Source organism: Apaloderma vittatum, unplaced genomic scaffold (genome assembly GCF_000703405.1).
Source record: "Apaloderma vittatum isolate BGI_N311 unplaced genomic scaffold, ASM70340v1 scaffold21710, whole genome shotgun sequence".
Classification (NCBI taxonomy): domain Eukaryota; kingdom Metazoa; phylum Chordata; class Aves; order Trogoniformes; family Trogonidae; genus Apaloderma; species Apaloderma vittatum.
In genome coordinates this window covers 16,932-34,991 of record NW_009696543.1, presented here as the reverse complement: position 1 = coordinate 34,991, position 18,060 = coordinate 16,932, and the positions used below count along the sequence as shown (strand labels likewise).

Below are 18,060 nucleotides of genomic sequence, written 5' to 3'. Positions count from 1 at the left end.
ACAAAACAGACCCTCAATTTCCAGCCATCTCATTTGAAGGATGTTGCACTCTTTCACCTGAACAGTGGCATGATGAAAAGTATGCTTTTCATCAAATACTATACATTTTGGAAAACATGTATGTTCTGATGAAGTGTCATGCAGAAAAAAATAGAAACATTTTAGTGATAGCTTTTTACTTTAAAATTATCTTTCAAAAAATATTCATTACTGTTAGTATACATTTTGAAAACCTCAGTCTTGCAGAAATGAAATGTTTGGGTTTTTTCCTGTAGAGCCTCTTCAACAAGAAAGTTGTATTTGTTTTCTTCCCTTCTTTTTCTGAGTGGAAAATAAAAATTAAAAATCAAAACCAGACAGTTAATGTTAGACCATAGTTTTTCTTGGCACTGAGTTATGGATACTAATTCAAGCTATAAGGTATGTAATATCAATTATGAAGTAATCAGCTTAATTCAAAGCTTCTAGGTATGCAAGCATATATAAAAACAGATAGGTGTGCATATATATGCATATAAATACATATATATGTACTATTTTCCCTTTCTCAACATTTTTTAGATCATGAATGCTGCATTTATTCACTGAAGCACCTCTGATGCAGTGTTTTTAATGTGCTCTAGATTCCTTACTCTGCCAACTTAACGGACAGCAGATACTTCTGCAGTCTGATAGTGTCTAATTACAGAGCCAAGGGGTGCATATGTCAGTAGAACACTCTGAGATGTTGAAAGATGATATTCTGAGACAGAGAAGGGCATATCAGCCATTGATTTAGGTCACAGAAGCAATTCACTACCGCATGAATAACATTAGTTAAATGTTATATCTGAACATAGTAAAAACCCTTTAAAAATCTCGTATGTGAAAAAAGGTTGGCATTAACATTTCGTCTTTTGTCAAAGTACTATACCGGGCCATTAATCTTAGCAGAAAAATATTCTGCTTTTTCTAGAATACAGTTTCTCATATAATGCATATAACACGAAGTACAGAGTGGGTTTGGTAGGGAGTTTTTTTTACATGCGCTACTTTGTACTTTAAAAGAACCAAGTGTAAATTTGTGGGTGACGCCACCATTGAGATAAATTATATATGCATATGAATGTAAATAGCCATTCTTTTAACACCAGTGAGATTAAAGCACATGCTTATGCCTTCTATCTAGAGAGAGGATTATTAAAAAAAAATCCCATTATTTGTGATGTTGCTCTCATAGTTTTAATTTGCAACCAAATAAAAATGAGGTCAACATCGTAAGTATTCGTCTTACTGCTGGGTTTGTCTATTTACTTTCATGGAGACACAGTCATATACGAAGTTTTCTAAAAAACAAATATTACAACTTTTTTACAAGCAATTATTTTATGCCCAAAGTCCAGCAATGGTCCTTACACAGCAAGTAGAAAAGCATTGTCTTGAACCAGTTCCTCTGCTCTGAATTTGACCAGCTCTTAGCTGTGCCGCAGAAGTATCCACAGTACCACCTTTGGTTTATAGGTAAAGAGCCACTCAAAATCAGCAAAGTAAGACATAAAAATGTTATGAAAAATACTAAAGAAAATACATAGCCTTGGGAAGGCAATTGATGACAAATATACCAAAGAAATAATCTAGTATTATTATTCAGTAATGCATTTTATAAATTCCCCTCACAAACAGGAGCGTGGGTGATACCTGCTCAGGCTGGAGACACTCATCAGAGTCAGGGTAGCAGTGGGACCAGTAGAGAAACCAGTAGAGACTCTTTTTGCTGCTACCTAGGTTGCAGCTGCATCCAGAAGCCAAGGGTAAGACATAGTGGGGAAGACGTGAACCTGGAGACATCTATGGGAGTTTTATGGCTTTCAAAGCACCGTGGAGACACCTGTTTCACTTTATTTCCAAAGCTACTGGGAAGTCTGTTATTATTGTCATGGCAGCTGTTATACAGAAAAGGTAAATTCTCAAGCACATATTTTAGCAATATGATTCCAAAATACTCCGTATTTCTGCAGCTCTAGTAATGCACAAAAATTTTATAAAATACTTAAAATGTTGAAATGACTCAGAGATTCACATAATCTGTAAATTATTTGTTGTTATACACTCTGCAGTGGCTACCAGAATTTTTTTTTAAAAAGTTCAGGATGTCATATTTCAGTGACCTTCTCTCTCTTTTATCATTTAATTTGTTTTGTTTCACTGTCTGTCTCTTTTACTGGTCATATTTTTCACGTTTTTATTTCTACATTTAGTTTATACTGATCTTCCTTTGTCGTTATCCTGACATGTTGGTTGTCGGTTTATTATCTATTTTTAGTTATTTCTGTCTTTTCAGCCCTTTTGCCCTCTGTTTTGTTGCTCATCTCCTTGCTCTATTAAGCCTTCTCTTTATCACCAGCAATTTCTTCCTCTGTTTTGTGGTCTCTCTCAGTGCTAAGCTCACATATTTAGCTTCATGGGATGACATCCTTCATGCTGTTTGCAGAAGACTTTCTCACTTAATGGCTACAATTAGTTGCAACCATGTCAGACAGTTCACAGAATCACAGAATCACAGAATGTCAGAGGTTGGAAGGGAACTTGAAAGATCATCTAGTCCAACCCCCTGCCAGAGCAGAATCACCTACAGTAGGTCACACAGGAATGCATTCAGGCACGTTTTGAATGTCTCCACAGGAGACGACTCCACAATGTCTCTAGCCAGCCTGTTCCAGTGCTCTGTCACCCTCACAGTGAAAAACTTTTTTCCTAATGTTTTTGTGGAACCTCCTATGCTCCAGCTTGCACCCATTTCCCCTTGTCCTGTCATTGGACATATCTGAAAAGAGCCTGGCTCCATTTTCCTGACACTCAACCTTTACACGCTTATAAATGTTAATGAGGCTGCCCCTCAGTCTCGCCTTCTTCCAGCTGAAGAGACCCAGCTCCTTCAGCCTTTGTTCGTGAGGGAGATATTCAACTCCCTTCATCATCTTTGTGGCTCTGTGCTGGACTCTCTCAAGGCGTTCCCTGTCCCTCTTGAGCTGAGGGGCCCAGAACTGGACACAATATTCCAGATGTGGCCTCACCAGGGCAGAGTAGAGGGCCAGGAGGACCTCAACCACGGTTGCCAGTGGGATGGTGGAGGGATAGATTTCTCCTAGTTGTACACAAAAGTGTAACTAACACTTCATTTGCAAAATCCCTGATTCACCTGGTAGTCTGGGAAAAGACTGAATCAGATGCAAAACAAGAAAGATATTTTGCGTTTCTCACGTTCAGCCATGAACAGGATTTTTCTCTCTAGATTGAGGAAAAAAGAGCAGCAGTTCCTGAGTCAGTTGAAGTGGCCTCTATGCCATGAAGTGAGGCAGCTCATGCTACTGAAGTTGCTGCCTGCTTGATGCTTCCAAGAAAAATATAAGCTCTTCAGGCTGATACAATAAAAGAGATACTGCCTTTGGACCTTTCAGGAGATGGTAGCACTGTGCTGTTAAACTAAGAGATGTAAAGGATGTAGGGGATTGTTACTAAAGCAACTTTATTTTTCTCTGAAAAAAAGAACATTAAACCTCTTTCTTGGCAATCTTTCTACATAGACAGTTTCTCTGAAGCACGCTCTTGTGCATGGGGTTTTCTGAATCTAACGCAAAAAAATTGCTGCTTCAGGGCACATGATTTTTGTAAGTTTCAGGTTTCAATAAGAATCCTAGAGGAAGTGCAAGAAAGTGGTCAATGTAAGTTTCTCCAAATCTTTTGATTTGTTCATCTGTCCAACTTCCACAGCCCGAGTAAAGCTTCGTCATGCCCATTAACTGGCGAATTACTTTCTGTTTAACTGCAGCAAAAATTTTTTGTGCCTGTGTGAGTTATGCGAGATGATTTTAATTTGAAGTTTCTTATGCAAAATTATAAAAGTTCATTTTCTAAAATGACTTTCTACTCATCTGTTTTCATTGTTTGTAATTTGTTACAGTTTTGCCGCAGTTCTAACCTAGGAAGGAAAAATACAGTGTTCAAGCATCATTCTGCTGATTTACTTCAGGAGCGTATTCTAGTCACTAAGTATTACAGGCTGTAGCCATTGACTTGGGTAGCAATATGAGAATTAGCATAAATTCTTATTAAGAAAAACCCTGTAATTCTAACTGTTTTGGCTCCTATTTTTAATTACTAGTGTGGTTCCAGGAAAGAAACAGGAAAAATTTCCCTGGTATGATAAAGTCTTGTGAGTTTTGTAGCACAGAACACAAGGCGTTTACTAAAATTTCCTTAAAGAATTATTTATTCAATGCCCCTGATACTTTGTGGGTTAAACAAGGATACTTCTTCATTGCCACATTAGGAAAAAATAAAGTAATAAACATAACAGTGGCTCTGCGCACACACCTTCCACCGGATATCTTTCCAGATCACTTTACAACTTTCCATTTTTCCATCTCTTCGGCTCCTTATTTGTATGCTGGAGGGACACCACAGTCTTGATGCTTCGCTAGATAAAGACTGCCTGTGTCTATGCTGCCAGCCTCTGGTGTCTGGGAACAAAGAGCATTAGAGATTAGAGCTGTGAAGGAACAAGAATTTCCATCCTGTTGAATAGTTTTGCACTTCAAAATGTATTTTCACCCCAAAGAAGAAGAAATAACAAGTATGTGAAATTATCTTTTTAAGGAATGCTTTAAGAACTTCTTTGGATTACTTCTGAAAAAGATCAATTCCCCTTCCTTCCAGCAACCCATGTGCAGTTACTAAAATATTTGGCAGTGTTTATATGGAGTACTTGTCTTTTAAGAAGAGGATGAGCTAATCCTCTCACTTGGAATGTGTGAACAATATGCTGGAGAAGAATCAATGCTCAAACAGATTTTCACCCTAGAAGACAGGCTGGAGAAAAGTAGCCTGCTTTTTATAACATTTGTTCCTAAAAATGAATTTCTGACATCTACACGAAGAGAAATAAATACTGGCCTATCACAACACACTTACTTCCCAGAAAGGGAGATGGAAAGCCATTACATTACATATGTTTGCAATTACACTTTCAGTGGTCTATAAGTGATCTGTGAAACGTGTTTTTCCTGAGAATGTTGAACCACCATACGTTGAACCTTGTAAGCACCTTTCTAAGCAGAGTATGCTTTTTGCAATGACATTTTTTGCATCTGTGTAGTAAGATAAAATCATGACTTTGTTATGTTGCAAAATGTGTAATGGCAACTGCCCAAATTTACAACTATGTCTACAATTATTGCATGACATCGTTCAAAAATTTTCTATTCACCCACCAAGGTTTATTTTCCATGGATTGTTACAGTGTTTTTTACTCCTAGAATACTGATGAAACAATGAAATATAATTTGCTGAATATAACGGACAATTCAAAAAGCTTGGTAGTGCCTTAACACCTTTAAAAAAACCCTAAGATTTGCAGCTTAGAGCAATGATTTGTTTAGAGCAATGATTCTCAGGCTATTTGAAAATGTAACACTCTCTCTCAGGCAAAGTAATCCCTGTAGCATTTACACTCCCTAATTGTTTTCATCCCAGACAGAAAAGATATGTCATAAACTTTTACATAAGAAAAAGTGGGGTAAGAAGTCAAATCTGAATTTAGTATGAATAATTTTACAGCCAAGTGAACTGCCTTCCCTAGCTGCAGTGAACTTTGAATTGAACACTGAATACACACAAAATTTACTTGTTTTTTTAATTGTTAGTCAGATGTTAGAGTAATTTGATGTGGATTCACACTAATAATTAGGGATATGCTTGTCCCCTCTGTGGTCATAATCTAGTTCAGTGTGGAGAAACCTGAAGTATTCTAAGTTAATGTTGCCTCATGGATAAACCTTAGCTTGGGCTCCTATCCTTGCTTAAAGGAAGCTGTCGACAACACCTGAGCTAGCAAGTTTAGACTTAGTCTGGGTACGATCAGTCCATGTTTGTGCAAACATGAGTAGCTGTTATAACAGAATCAAATGTGAACAAAATGGTGATGATATTTAGGAGTTCACCAGGATGTAAAATATATCTGTGTCTTGAAACTGTTTAACTTTATTCACCATCTCTAAAACTTTTTTTTTTAAAAAGTAAAGTTCTACCTCTACATAAACAGCTTAAATTGCCTTAAATTTGTGATTGCACACAATTTCTTAATTTCTCCTCTTCGATGTTTACGTTTGAAAAAAAGTAGAATATTGGATTCTGTGTTCAAGAGGCATTTTTTTTGTTTAAATAATATTTGTAATGAAATTATTCAATGTTTGTAAGCTATTAACACCTTACTTAACGTGATGGGAACTATTTTTTTTCCAGGTATCAACAGTGCTAGAGTTTGGCCGCATAGTAATTTACACTACCAGCCTTCGTGTGGTGAGAACCACTTTTGAAAGATGTGAACTGGTTAGAAAGATCTTTCAGAACCACAGAGTTAAATTTGAAGAAAAAAACATTGCTCTGAACAGCGATTACGGAAAAGAACTAGATGAAAGATGCAGGAGAGTCTGTGAAGTTCCCTCACTCCCTGTTGTGTTTATCGATGGCCATTATCTTGGGGTAAGTAAAGCATGAGCCTATGTTTTATTCTGCAGTCTGAAAGAACTGATGAAAATCTTGATGAATGAGAAACAGGGTTTTTAGAAAATTGCTTGCAATGCTGGAATGATGGGAACAATCAAAGACAGAGATCCCTTTGTGGTATGTGCTGCACAGACCCACAGGGGTAGGTTTGATGTGAAGATACAGAGGATAACCAGGGAGAGGCTATCAGGAGGGGAATAAGAGGCAGTAATCCAATCTAAGCTATCTCATGTTTCTTGAAAAACAGCTTATTTTTGTAGCTGGAACTATGAAAATCTAGAGAAATGGATTTTTTTTTTCCTCTTGGGAACCTGTGTATATGATTAACCCAGGCAGATGAACACACAAAGCATAAACTTGTCATTTAGTAATATGTGTTGAATATGAAATTAACAGCTTGAATGTCAGACCTTAAACATGCATTGAATGTTATCTATTGTAGTCTGTATCAGGATCTGTAACCAGCTGAATATTATTTTAGGTGCATAATTGCTTAACACTTAACTTTAGAAGAATCTAGCAGTAAAAGGGAGAGAAAAACAGCCAAACTCTGCCCTGTTGCAAGACATAAACACCAAATGGAAAAATATAATCCAAATCTGTACTCTGGGCCTAAAAGCCTGTTGATATTTGAGATCACCTTTTTCTTAAGGCAAGCCTGTATTTTCAAAATGAAGTTTTCATAAACTGAAAGAAAAATCAGGGTTTAAATGAAAAAGACACGGGAAAGTGGCACAAAAGAAACAGCTTGAGAGCTCAGAGAAGGTATTTGTCTCAAGCAGTAAAGAACTATCAATCAACACCAACAGTGAGACTGTGATTTGTGAAGGCAAACTATATTTAAACACAGTGGGGTGGTTGTGTTTGTATTGCTTAACACTTTGATTTTCACAAAGGATTTAAGTAGTGAAATGAAATGTAATCAACAATCAGGCATAATTAATATTGTGCCTGTATAAACACTCAAATCTCTCCCCTTTCTCCCTGTCCCTTTCCTAGCTCTCCCTGTGCTCTGTGTGAGGCTTCCCTGAGCACTGTAAAAAATGCATTTGCTGGAACAGGGCTCCAGACAGTGATGTTTACTTCATCACAGAGGATGCTTTTTTCAAAAACCTGAGTTGGAGAGATCTACAGCCAGCCAGGAGGAAAAGTGCTTTGTTTAAAAGCAGTTTAAAATTTTTTTTGACTAAGATTTGCTCACCTAATTGTCATGTTAAAAATAAAAGTAGTGAGTTATGAGCAACTCCAATGAAATCTCAGACGGTATGTCATCAATTTGTCAAAAGAATTCAGTTAAAATACTGAAATGGATTGAATATATTATTTGCTCAGATGTAGGTGAAGCCTGGTTACCATTGTTTGGGTATAATGGATGGCCCATTAATTTACTGCTGCTGTTTTACTTTTTTGGAAGATCATGGGAAACTTGTCTTTTAACAGAGGAACAACAGTGTAACAAGCAATATAATCTCATTAAAGTAATTGAAATATTGTATGAGATACTTTCGAGAGGTATAGAAAAAAAGGCAGATGAATTAGGAAGCTAGCTGTCTGTGGGAGAGACAAATCCACCTGTCCAACTACCTGCTGACAAGTAGTCAACAGGTTTTACCTCCTGTAGTTATGAAAATGAGGAAGGAACGTGGTGTTCTGATCTACTGACATTTATTACAGCAAGGTAACTGCATTCACATTGATTCACACAAAAAACCAGGAAGTACTGATCTAAAAAACCAAAAAAGTCAAGTTTAGGGGTGGGTTGTTGTTGTTTTGTTTTTTTTTTTTTTTGTTATGACGAGGCACACTGTGGTTAAGTGGAACACACTTTAAGTCCAGGACAGAATTAGAGTTATTCCACAAGAGAGCGATATTATTTGTGGAGCATCTGCTCTGCAGGCAGGGAGCATCACAGCTGGCCCTGCGCTCTGACAGTGTGGGTACCCCTCACCCACACCCATGGATGAGGTTTCTGCCCTCCACTGCTCTCCCCTAATTCTGATATGGGGAGCACTGCTGCTTGCTACAGCATCACTCTCTAACGTGCTTTAGTGGAGAGGAACCAGGATGGGAAAGCCAAGTTCAGGGTGAGTAGAGTTGACTCAGACGGCCCACTGTGGCTCAGGACCATGTTTGGTTGCTGTTGTTTTTTTTTTTTTAAAAACAAACATGTCTTTCAGAACATGTTTGTTGGCCAATCTTCCCTCTGCTAAAAAAAAAAAACCAACAAAAAAACCACAACACAAAAAAACCAAGAAGGAAGCTCACAACTGCAAAAATGATAAATGAAAGGCAGGACAGTTTCTGAAGAGCTGAGACCATGCTTCACAGGCTCTTTAAAACAAGATGCAGCATGTTGAAGAGGACAAGGAGGAGTAAGGGCGATGGGGAAGGAGAGCCACGAGGTCAACCTGTCACTTCCACTGGCAAGGGACCCGTGTCCACACACTGTTCAGCAAATGTGACAAAACCCCATTATCTCAAGGCAGTTTTTATTTCTTTGTCTTAATATGACTTCATAGGAGAGGATGACATTCATTCACTGAGGAAGATAAATAAGGACTGGGGTACTTTACCTGGCAATTCTGGTATTCACCCCTCGACTATGTCTGCCTGGTAGATGGTGGCAACTTAAGAAGACGACATGTCAGTGACTCCAGAGACAGCAATTTGGCTGCAACCTGCACTGGGTTTGCGTTTTATTAAAATGCATTTGAAAACTAATTATAGAATTTGGTCTTGTTGTTAGCTGTGGACATTTCTGTAGTTCCTTTTATAGTAATTATCTTCTGATATGCAAATGCCACACAGAAATCCAGAAGTCTGGTGTATCAGTAAATTAATCATGCAATTTTTTTTTCTCTTTCTTTTTCTGTCTCTCTTTTTAAAATTTTGAATATTTATTTCCTGGCAAATCTCTCTCTGAAGGAGACTGCATGTAGCAATACAAAGGAGAATCTATACTGAGCCACGCACCTTTCAATGAGTCATGTGGAGAAAAAACCCCAAACCTCTAATTAAAATATGAACAATTTTGAAAGGGAACAAGATTATTTTTAATGAGATAAATGTAACAAAACCACCAGAACACAGCATATGTGCATCTGATAGAATATATGGTACCCAGGCTGTTCAGAAGCACGGACAAGGTTGTTAGAGCACTGCAGGCTGTATGGATAAATCTCCACAGTGCCGTGAAATTTATCATTCCTTGCACAGGGAGATTGAAACAAACCCACAACTGGGACAGAAGAAATAGAAAAATCATATTTAGCCCCTGTCAAGCGAAGTCCTGCATGCAGTACAGCAGGATTTTTTAATTTTCTAATTTTTTTCAAAATTGAATCATTGTGTTTCTTGACACAAGCTGTCTGAATATCATTCTGTCAGGAAATTGCAGGGTTTTTTTTCTTCTGTGTGCTCTTCACCAGCTGATCTAATCCCTTCTTTTCACTTGAGGCTGTCTCCATCTGAAATGGAATTATGCCATCTGCTGGGGCACCAAAGCAGAATAAAAAATTGCTTCCAGAAACCAGAGAGCCACACAGAAAAAAAAATTAAAAATTGGAGCATATATTTTCTCTTTTACAAAGGCACTTGGAGTTGTTAGAGGTTTATGTTATGCAAAGACCCACTCTGCTGGAATAGCAATGTACATAAAACGAGGCAAATAGAGTCATCTTTAATGAACATGTTAGCTCACTGCATAACAGGTTTAAAATACATTTATTTTATTTTTTACTTGAAATATGTCATTGAATTCCAGTATGCACTTGCCGTACAAACCTACCTGAATCTTTTTCAAGTATGTGAATTTAATATCTTTTTTCCTGAAGAAACTGTTTCCTATTCAGTTTGCCTAGCTGTAGGGAATCCACAACTGTAGAAGATTTACTGTAAAATTATTTGACTCATTGGTTATGATTATTTCACAGGAATGATGAGGCTGTTTTTGCAATTGACTTTTAGAAAATACCTGCACAGCATAATTTTTGTTACACAAGACTTAACAGTTTCCTTTTTACTGCTTTACAGTGGGCATATATGATTAATAGCTCTTAATTGCCTCCATCTTTTGTTAAATGCATTCTCCTTGTGTACATTTGATGGAGTGGATATGAATGGCTCTGTGGCAGTAAAACTATGATGTAATTATTGCTTTGCGTCACCTAGTGTTCAGAAATAGCAGGGTTCAATTAATCCAATAGCTTTTTATGCATCAGTCTTTCAGTTCTTTGCATATTAAATCCAACATTTCTCAGGTGATGGGCAGATTTCCTGGCATTCAGTCACACCCCATGCATGTCTGCTGCCAAGGGTCACCCTGTTGTTAGAGGTGTAGTGTTGTAGGCTGAAAAGCATGTGAGCTCTGGGCAAAGACAGGGGCATACATAGTCTCCTTAGTAAGTTTTAGCAAAAGTGTTTTTTTTAAGGAAAAGAGGCATGCAATTTATTTGCACAGCAAATATGTCCACAGGAGAGGTGTTGCAGTGCCGTGCTAATTTTTCTCTGAATATAAGGAAGGATATGGAAGAAAGGCTGCTTCCCCAAATCAGTGGGTATTCTAGTATAGTCAAATGCAGAGCCATATATCTGTGTGTAGTCCTTAATGAAGAATTACATCATGAAAATGATAATGGGTTACGTCCAAGATAGGTGAGCAACAGCAGAGTTTAGTGACAGGACAGAGCTGGGACAGTAGGAAACTTAGTGGACCTTGGATTTGTCCTAGTTCAGCAATTAGTAGGACAATACCTGAAATATTAACTTAATTTCTGGACATTTTCAAGAGGAAACTGGGAAAATATTTTGAGGAATGAAACAGTCTAGAAAAACTAGTGAGTGAATTAACCAAGTCTGTGGAATTGCTTTGCCAAAAGAACAGAGCTATTGTGGTTGCTAGATAAACGTTTCACAGGCTAATGCTTTGGAATGGAACTGGCTAACAAAACTGAAAATTTACTTCTCCCTGATGTTTTTTTCAACATTATGGCCACTGCCCCTTGTGTTCCTTATGCGTGTCTTAGGAGGGACAGACTCTTCACATCCCTTTATGGGTAACTGTGGACTGAGCACTACCTTAGGAAGGAAAAAAAATGCATCTCTTTCTGGTCAAAAAGGAGCTATTGGTCTTATGTAACAGCTGCTTTAATGACTCTATTAATTACAGACTCTGTGTGTTAAAATTCATGGATCCAAAGGGAAGGTTAACCTCTGCACAGTACCTTTTATTTAAATTTCACTTGAGGCAGCTGTTAATCAGAAGAGATGCGCTGAAACACTTCAAAATGTTGATAGCCACTCGGACATTTGGGTTTTCATTTAAAAACCCTAGTAATGAGGCTTTCCACTTTGAAAGTAACACACCTGGCCAACTAAATGTCATCTGAAATATAAATCCTTTAAAATATGAATCTGTAATGGATAACCCGTCAGACTTCTAATTATGCTACTGTAAAAGCCAATCAGCGTTATCCTACAGCATCACTGTGACACAGAGCATAGGTTACAGGACCGCATTTGCCAACTGCTGCCGTCGAGAAGAGATCCTTTCCTAAACTGGGGCAAAATGGGGCTTGCCTGCCTTAGGGAATTTACAGTGCTGCAATTACATCCGTAAAGCTGCAAATCCTTAATGTCTCTGCATCAGATGGGCAGCACAAGTTTGTCTTAAGCTGCTGCAGTGTATTCAGGCCCAGAGCTAATCCTCTGTAGGCCACGTTGGCAAGCCCTTGCTTTGTTGTGCCAATCACTGCTGTTGCCCGTTCTGTGTGAAAGCAGAGAAAGATGAGAGAGCAGGTGAGGAAGGAGCTGACAGACAGCTAAAAACCACTCTGCTGGGGACACAGAGAGCCTAATGCATGTCAAAGATGGTACACTGTGCCCATGATCTATAGCAGGTTTTAATAGAAGAGTCAGTCCCAGTAAGGCTAGCTGATCTGAGTCTCCTGTCATCTTTTGTGACTAATTAACCACAACTAATTACCTTGTAGATACGTTTTTTTTTAAAAAAAACCAAACCCAATCTCTTTGAAAGTGTAGCACTGAAAGAGTAGCATTCAGTGAAAAAGGGGCACTTACATTCACTATTACATTAATATTTTCCTTTTTAACTGAAATGAGAATCATCAAACACAAACTCAGAAGTGCTCCTTTTTATGCAAAGCCAGAGCAAAAAGACTTTCTACAAGTAAACTAACCTTAGTAGGGTGTCATACAAAATCCTTTGCAGTGTTCTTGTGGCCCTTTATTGGCTTTTGGGCTATTCACTTGTAACCTCTGCAGTCCTCAGCAAGGCACTGTGAATGGCTGGACACTAGCATTAGTGACACATGTATGTTCTCTGTGCTTCCCAGCAGCCTTTCCTGTACCTTCCAGTCACAGGGAGAGTGGTGCTGGTTGGGAGCTGGGCCTGAGAGACCCTTCGGCTGACCGTGGGCAGCTCAAAGTCGCGGTACATCCAAGCTGTGTACCAGCATCTCATCACACTTCAGCCCTGTACCAGCATCCGAGCCCAGCTCCCAGCTGGCACCTGAAGGAAACCGAAAGATGAAATTTAACAGTCTGGGCATGCAGGGACTGGCAAATGCGGGCAATGCTATGGCATGAACCCATCACCCAGTCTAAATGTAAGGGCTATGCGGTTCACTCTGTGTATGCCTCGGTTTCCTCATCTTTTGTTAATTTCTTGTGACCCACTGATGAAAAATATCTGTAAGTGTTTGGTAATATTTAGTATTCAGTGGATTTGGTTACGTAAGTAAAGGATAAGCATTCAAGTATGGCCCTCTAATTAGAAGAAAAGGGAAAAAAGAAGTTCTACATCATCTTTGACACTAATTCTGTCTGCAATGATCTCTTAACATTTATTTTCAGGAGGAAAAAGAAAAACACTTCACTAGAGCCTTGATTCAGATCACAGAAACCCTCAGAGGCCTAATGTACTCAGACTAAACTATTATTATTCATTATTGTGTCTAAATTTAATGTTGTTACAGTATTTTCATTACCATTTTTCTCCTTGTGTTATACATTAGCCGTATTATGTCTTAATCCAATGCTCTGCTGCCTGAATATTTGAGATACAAATTCCTCCTCACATTTTGCTGCATTCTCTAATGTGTCGTATATTTATGTAATCGTAATTTTTGACATGGTAACTAGAGGTATTTTTTGTTCTGTCAGCCAACATACCCTGTAAAACAAAAGGGAACAAAATCAGCATTTCCAGGTTGTGTCACCTTTTACAAAAAGACAATGCAATTCAACACCTGGTAACAAGCTTCAGCCACTAATATCAGAACTGTGATTAGATTCTTCTCTCCTTCTAGCTCTCCGAAGGTTGACCTAATTACAAAATACTTAATGTGAGTCAAATTTGTCCTCTGCCTGTTTAAATTTTCAAGACCAAGTCTTCTAATCATTTCTGGTTTTTCATACTAAACTGGCTGACCCTTTTCTTCTTCTTATTATTAATAGGGTGCTGAGAAAATTTTACTAATGAATGAATCTGGGGAACTGCAAGATCTCTTAACCAAAATTGAGGTAATTGTATTTTTGCAGTTAAATATGAGGAACATATACTTTATATTTGAAAACAAGTAGATTTTTTTTTCTACCAGTTCCTTTTCTTCTGCTGTAAACTGATGATCTCAAATGATTTTTTTTTCTGCTTGTATGAATGATATCATGGTATCACAGCCCTTTAAGTTTGACCAAAGATGAATATCAGTACCATCAAACCAAAATGTCCATCTCTGTTTTCTCTCGATTTTACCACAGCAGGAAAAGCAAGTCATTTTCCCTTTCGTGTAACTTTTGACATTGTCTTTGGTATTTAACCTTCACCATATCCTGGGGAAGTCAGCCCTCTTGGGTGGATGCTGCATCACTTCCCTGTGTACTGCAGCAAACTGCTGGGTACCTGCACGTCTGGACATCTACAAAATCCGGGCAAATGCTGGAAATTTCCAACTACACAAAATTCCAAATTCCAAATTGCAAATTACAGGTTATCATGCCTTTCTCCGGCTCTTAGATTGCCTTGTCCACTGAACTTCTCTGGGGCAAGTTTGCCTTTTATTGTGAAGAGCTGATGTGTGCTCCCTAAGACTCCTGAAGTGTGGATCTGCTCCCACAGCTTTGCTGTAAGCTAGGATCTCTACTGGTCATCACTTTTCTCCTGGTCTTATGCTGTTGGCTGCTCAAGGCATTTTCTCTTTTCCTTTGGATAGCCTGCAACAAGTAACACTCTGAGGAGAGGTGTCATAAAGGCTGGGATATATGGATAGCTGTGTCCTTAGAAGAGGAATGTACTTCCCTTATTTATCTTGTATTTTGAAATCACCCATAATCAAATTAAGGCAACACCTATACTTCAGGAGTATATAACATTGACATCAAAAATAGCTAATGAGGATATGATGTTTGTAAAAGACACTGATGAAAGAGCAAATGAAAGCTACATCTAGTTAATTTAGCCCCAAAGTTTTTCTTTCCCAGCATTTAGCAAAAAATACAGCATACACTTTCCTCGCAAGCTCTCAGCAACACTTTAATATACAACTTTGAGTTTATCAGAAAATTAGTATCTATTTTTGTGAAGTGTGCTAGCTTCTTTTAGCCAGTTTCCTTCTTGAACTTGTCCAAAAGTTCTAGTCGGGCTGAGCCCAAAGGTTTTTTACCTCTCCCTTGTTCAGGATGTAGATTTAACACTATCCGGTAAATCATGAACTGCCTCATCCCTTTGCAGTGCAGGCAATACCTTCTGCACTGGCATGGCCTGTTCCTTAACTCAGCAAAACTTCTCTTGCCTCTTGACTCAGTGTATGTATTTCTATATGAAATGCAAAAGAATTTGTTGGCCATGTTGAATAGCTAAACAGAAACTGTTAAAAAGTATACATGCGCTTAAAGCTCTCAGCGTTCCCATTGTCTGGCTGGAAAGGTTAGCTAATACACTTTAACACTTTTCATTACTTTGGAATGAAATATCCCCAAATCCTGCTTTGGGGCATCCTGTAATGTTATTACCTAACCCAATGTGTGTCCTAATCTTGGGACAGAAAGTTCATCTATGCGACAGGCAACGCCAGACTGCAGCAGACTGATAACTGCTTACTGAATGCAATCGCTGCTTCGCTGCCTTTAGGTTTTGTGGTGGTTTTTGTTTCTTTTCAAAAAGGATTTGCTACAATTGCAAGGAATAGTCAGGTTTCTCCATTACTGAGGATGCAGAAAGTGGTTACACAAACTGTCCTGTGTTCAAGAAGGAAATGGCTGGCCATTGTTCATGGAACAGAGCTAAAGCAATTGCATTTGGTTTTTTTTAGTTCTCTTAACTGCATGGAAAGGTAGTTATTAACAAACCTAGCAAACAATAATGAATGTAAAGATTAAAAATATTATTCTCTTAAAATTTCGAGTTTATTTGCAACAGTGTCCAGTGAAGTAAAACCACCATCACAAATTATGAAAGATACGGACACTCCTGAGATAAAGAGTGCTAATTTTACATTAATTTCAAACACATCTGAACTGGAGAAGCTAGTGGTAATAGGAATTGTTTGCCCGGTGAAGAAGAAGGGTAAGTTTATGAGTTACAGGGCAAAAAGAATAAGTGACTTTTTTGCATGCTCATCTGCATTGTCAATAGATGAATGCTATTATTAATGGATTTACAGAAATCTCTTCATTTTTCTTGATGAAGCCTCAAGATGGACTATGTTACCTGTACATATTTTGGTATACTTTGGTAATAATTTATGTCTAGTTTTTTAGTGATGCATAATTCCTCAGACTAACACCAGCAGGATTTGTGTGGATTTTTGTCCCTTTTTTTTGTAAATAAATCTGTAAAGACTTTACTCAGCATTGCAATGTTAAAGCCACATATCTGTCCTGTGGTAAGTACCCCACGTGGTATCCCTTTCATTTCCCTGATATAGAACTTTAAGACAATCACTAAACAAACTAGCAACATTTTCAGCAAATGAAACTTAAAAATGTCTTCGAAATCCCTTCTTGTGTTCTCCATTGTCTTTAATCCAATACAAAATAGAGTAAAATTATTTTTTGACTCAGGAATTAGGACAACAGAGGTAGATCAAGCCTTGCTTAGAGCAATCTTCTCCAGGTATAACTGTTGAATATTGATGAACTTTCTTCCTTACTCTCAAAGCTTCATCATTCTACACCCATAGGTTTAAATCTACCACTTATTTCCTCAAGCACTGCTTGTCAGAGGCTATGAATTGCTTTTTGACACGATCAGTTCTAACTGTAATACGAACAATATGTTCAGCATGAGCATGCAAATGCTAAAAGTGAGAATATCCTAACATACAGGATAGAAAATATAATGTCAACATAAACTGCCTGGAGTTTAGATTCAATCAATTCCTTTACCTCCTAGACTGCATTACCTTCTAGATTCAGATCTAAACTACACCAGAGTAATGTGTGCAAGCTGTCCTTTAGCTGTTTCGGCAAGTGTAAACACAGGCTGCTAAGGTATAATGTGACTGATGAATCTGCAGCGAGCCTCTCTGAGCACTGCATGTGAATTTGACCAAAGGAAAAGGCAGATGGTGGCACACCTTGGGATGGGGCGGTGGGTATTGCTTAAGATGGGAACCAGAATGGGCATTCTCAGCTGTCATGCAGCCCTCATTGTTCTAGAGCTTGTGGTGGTTGATTTGGTAACATTTTTCTCTTTCTCACATCCTTCTTTGAGCAGAGAGTCCAGCATCCTCACGAGTGCCCCTCCTGCGGGGGCTTTGGGTTCCTGCCGTGCTCAGCGTGCCATGGGAGCAAGATGTCTGTGTTTCGGAACTGCTTTACGGACTCGTTCAAAGCCCTCAAGTGTACCGCTTGCAATGAGAATGGGCTGCAGCGCTGCAGGAGCTGTGCAGGCTAAGAATGGCATTTGCATATCCACAAACTGATTTTATGGTACTGCACGAGTTTGTAATATGGTTTTATGATTTTTTTTTTAAAGTCAATCTGTTTATCCAATTCAGTCAATAAAAACCCATTTGTAGTATACTTCTGATGGTTTGATCATTTGAGCTGTGTAAACTTAGGTCACTGGCCATATAACAAACTCTGAAATGTATTTTTCTACTTTATGGAGAGATTTGTAGTCTGCAAAAAATACTGTATTATCAGCCTTTTGGATAATGAGTCTTCCTTTTTCTATAGTATGTGTTTCTCAGTCACGCCTCAAGATTACAGCAAAATGAATCTTAACCTTCAGATCACTGAGTAGCTGCTGGTTTCAAGATAAATGAGAATAAAGATTTTGTTATGTGGACTAGCTCAAATTTGTTCCACTTAGCCCTGCCTTGAAGTCACCATGGCTGAATTCTGGCTTGAATTCTAAGTGGTAACAGAAAACCAGACACATTTCTTAAAAGTCCAATGAATCAGCTTTCTCTTTTAATACTGATTTAAGTTTGGTACCAGATTAATGTTGTTAGGCAAAGTTACATAGACATTTAACGAAGTAAATATTGATAA

The 18,060-nt window shown here is 38.2% G+C and overlaps 1 protein-coding gene across 1 annotated transcript in view; it reads left to right on the top strand.

Annotated features, from left to right (window-relative positions):
• Window positions 1-17,458, top strand: part of GRXCR1 (glutaredoxin, cysteine rich 1) — a 40,151-nt gene extending 22,693 nt beyond the window's left edge. Inside the window, exons 3-5 of the mRNA XM_009875362.1 lie at window positions 6,280-6,519; window positions 14,020-14,085; window positions 17,279-17,458. Of these exons, the coding sequence (XP_009873664.1) occupies window positions 6,280-6,519; window positions 14,020-14,085; window positions 17,279-17,458 (486 nt within the window). The remainder of the gene's footprint in view (window positions 1-6,279; window positions 6,520-14,019; window positions 14,086-17,278) is intronic.
• Window positions 17,459-18,060: the final 602 nt, after the last annotated feature.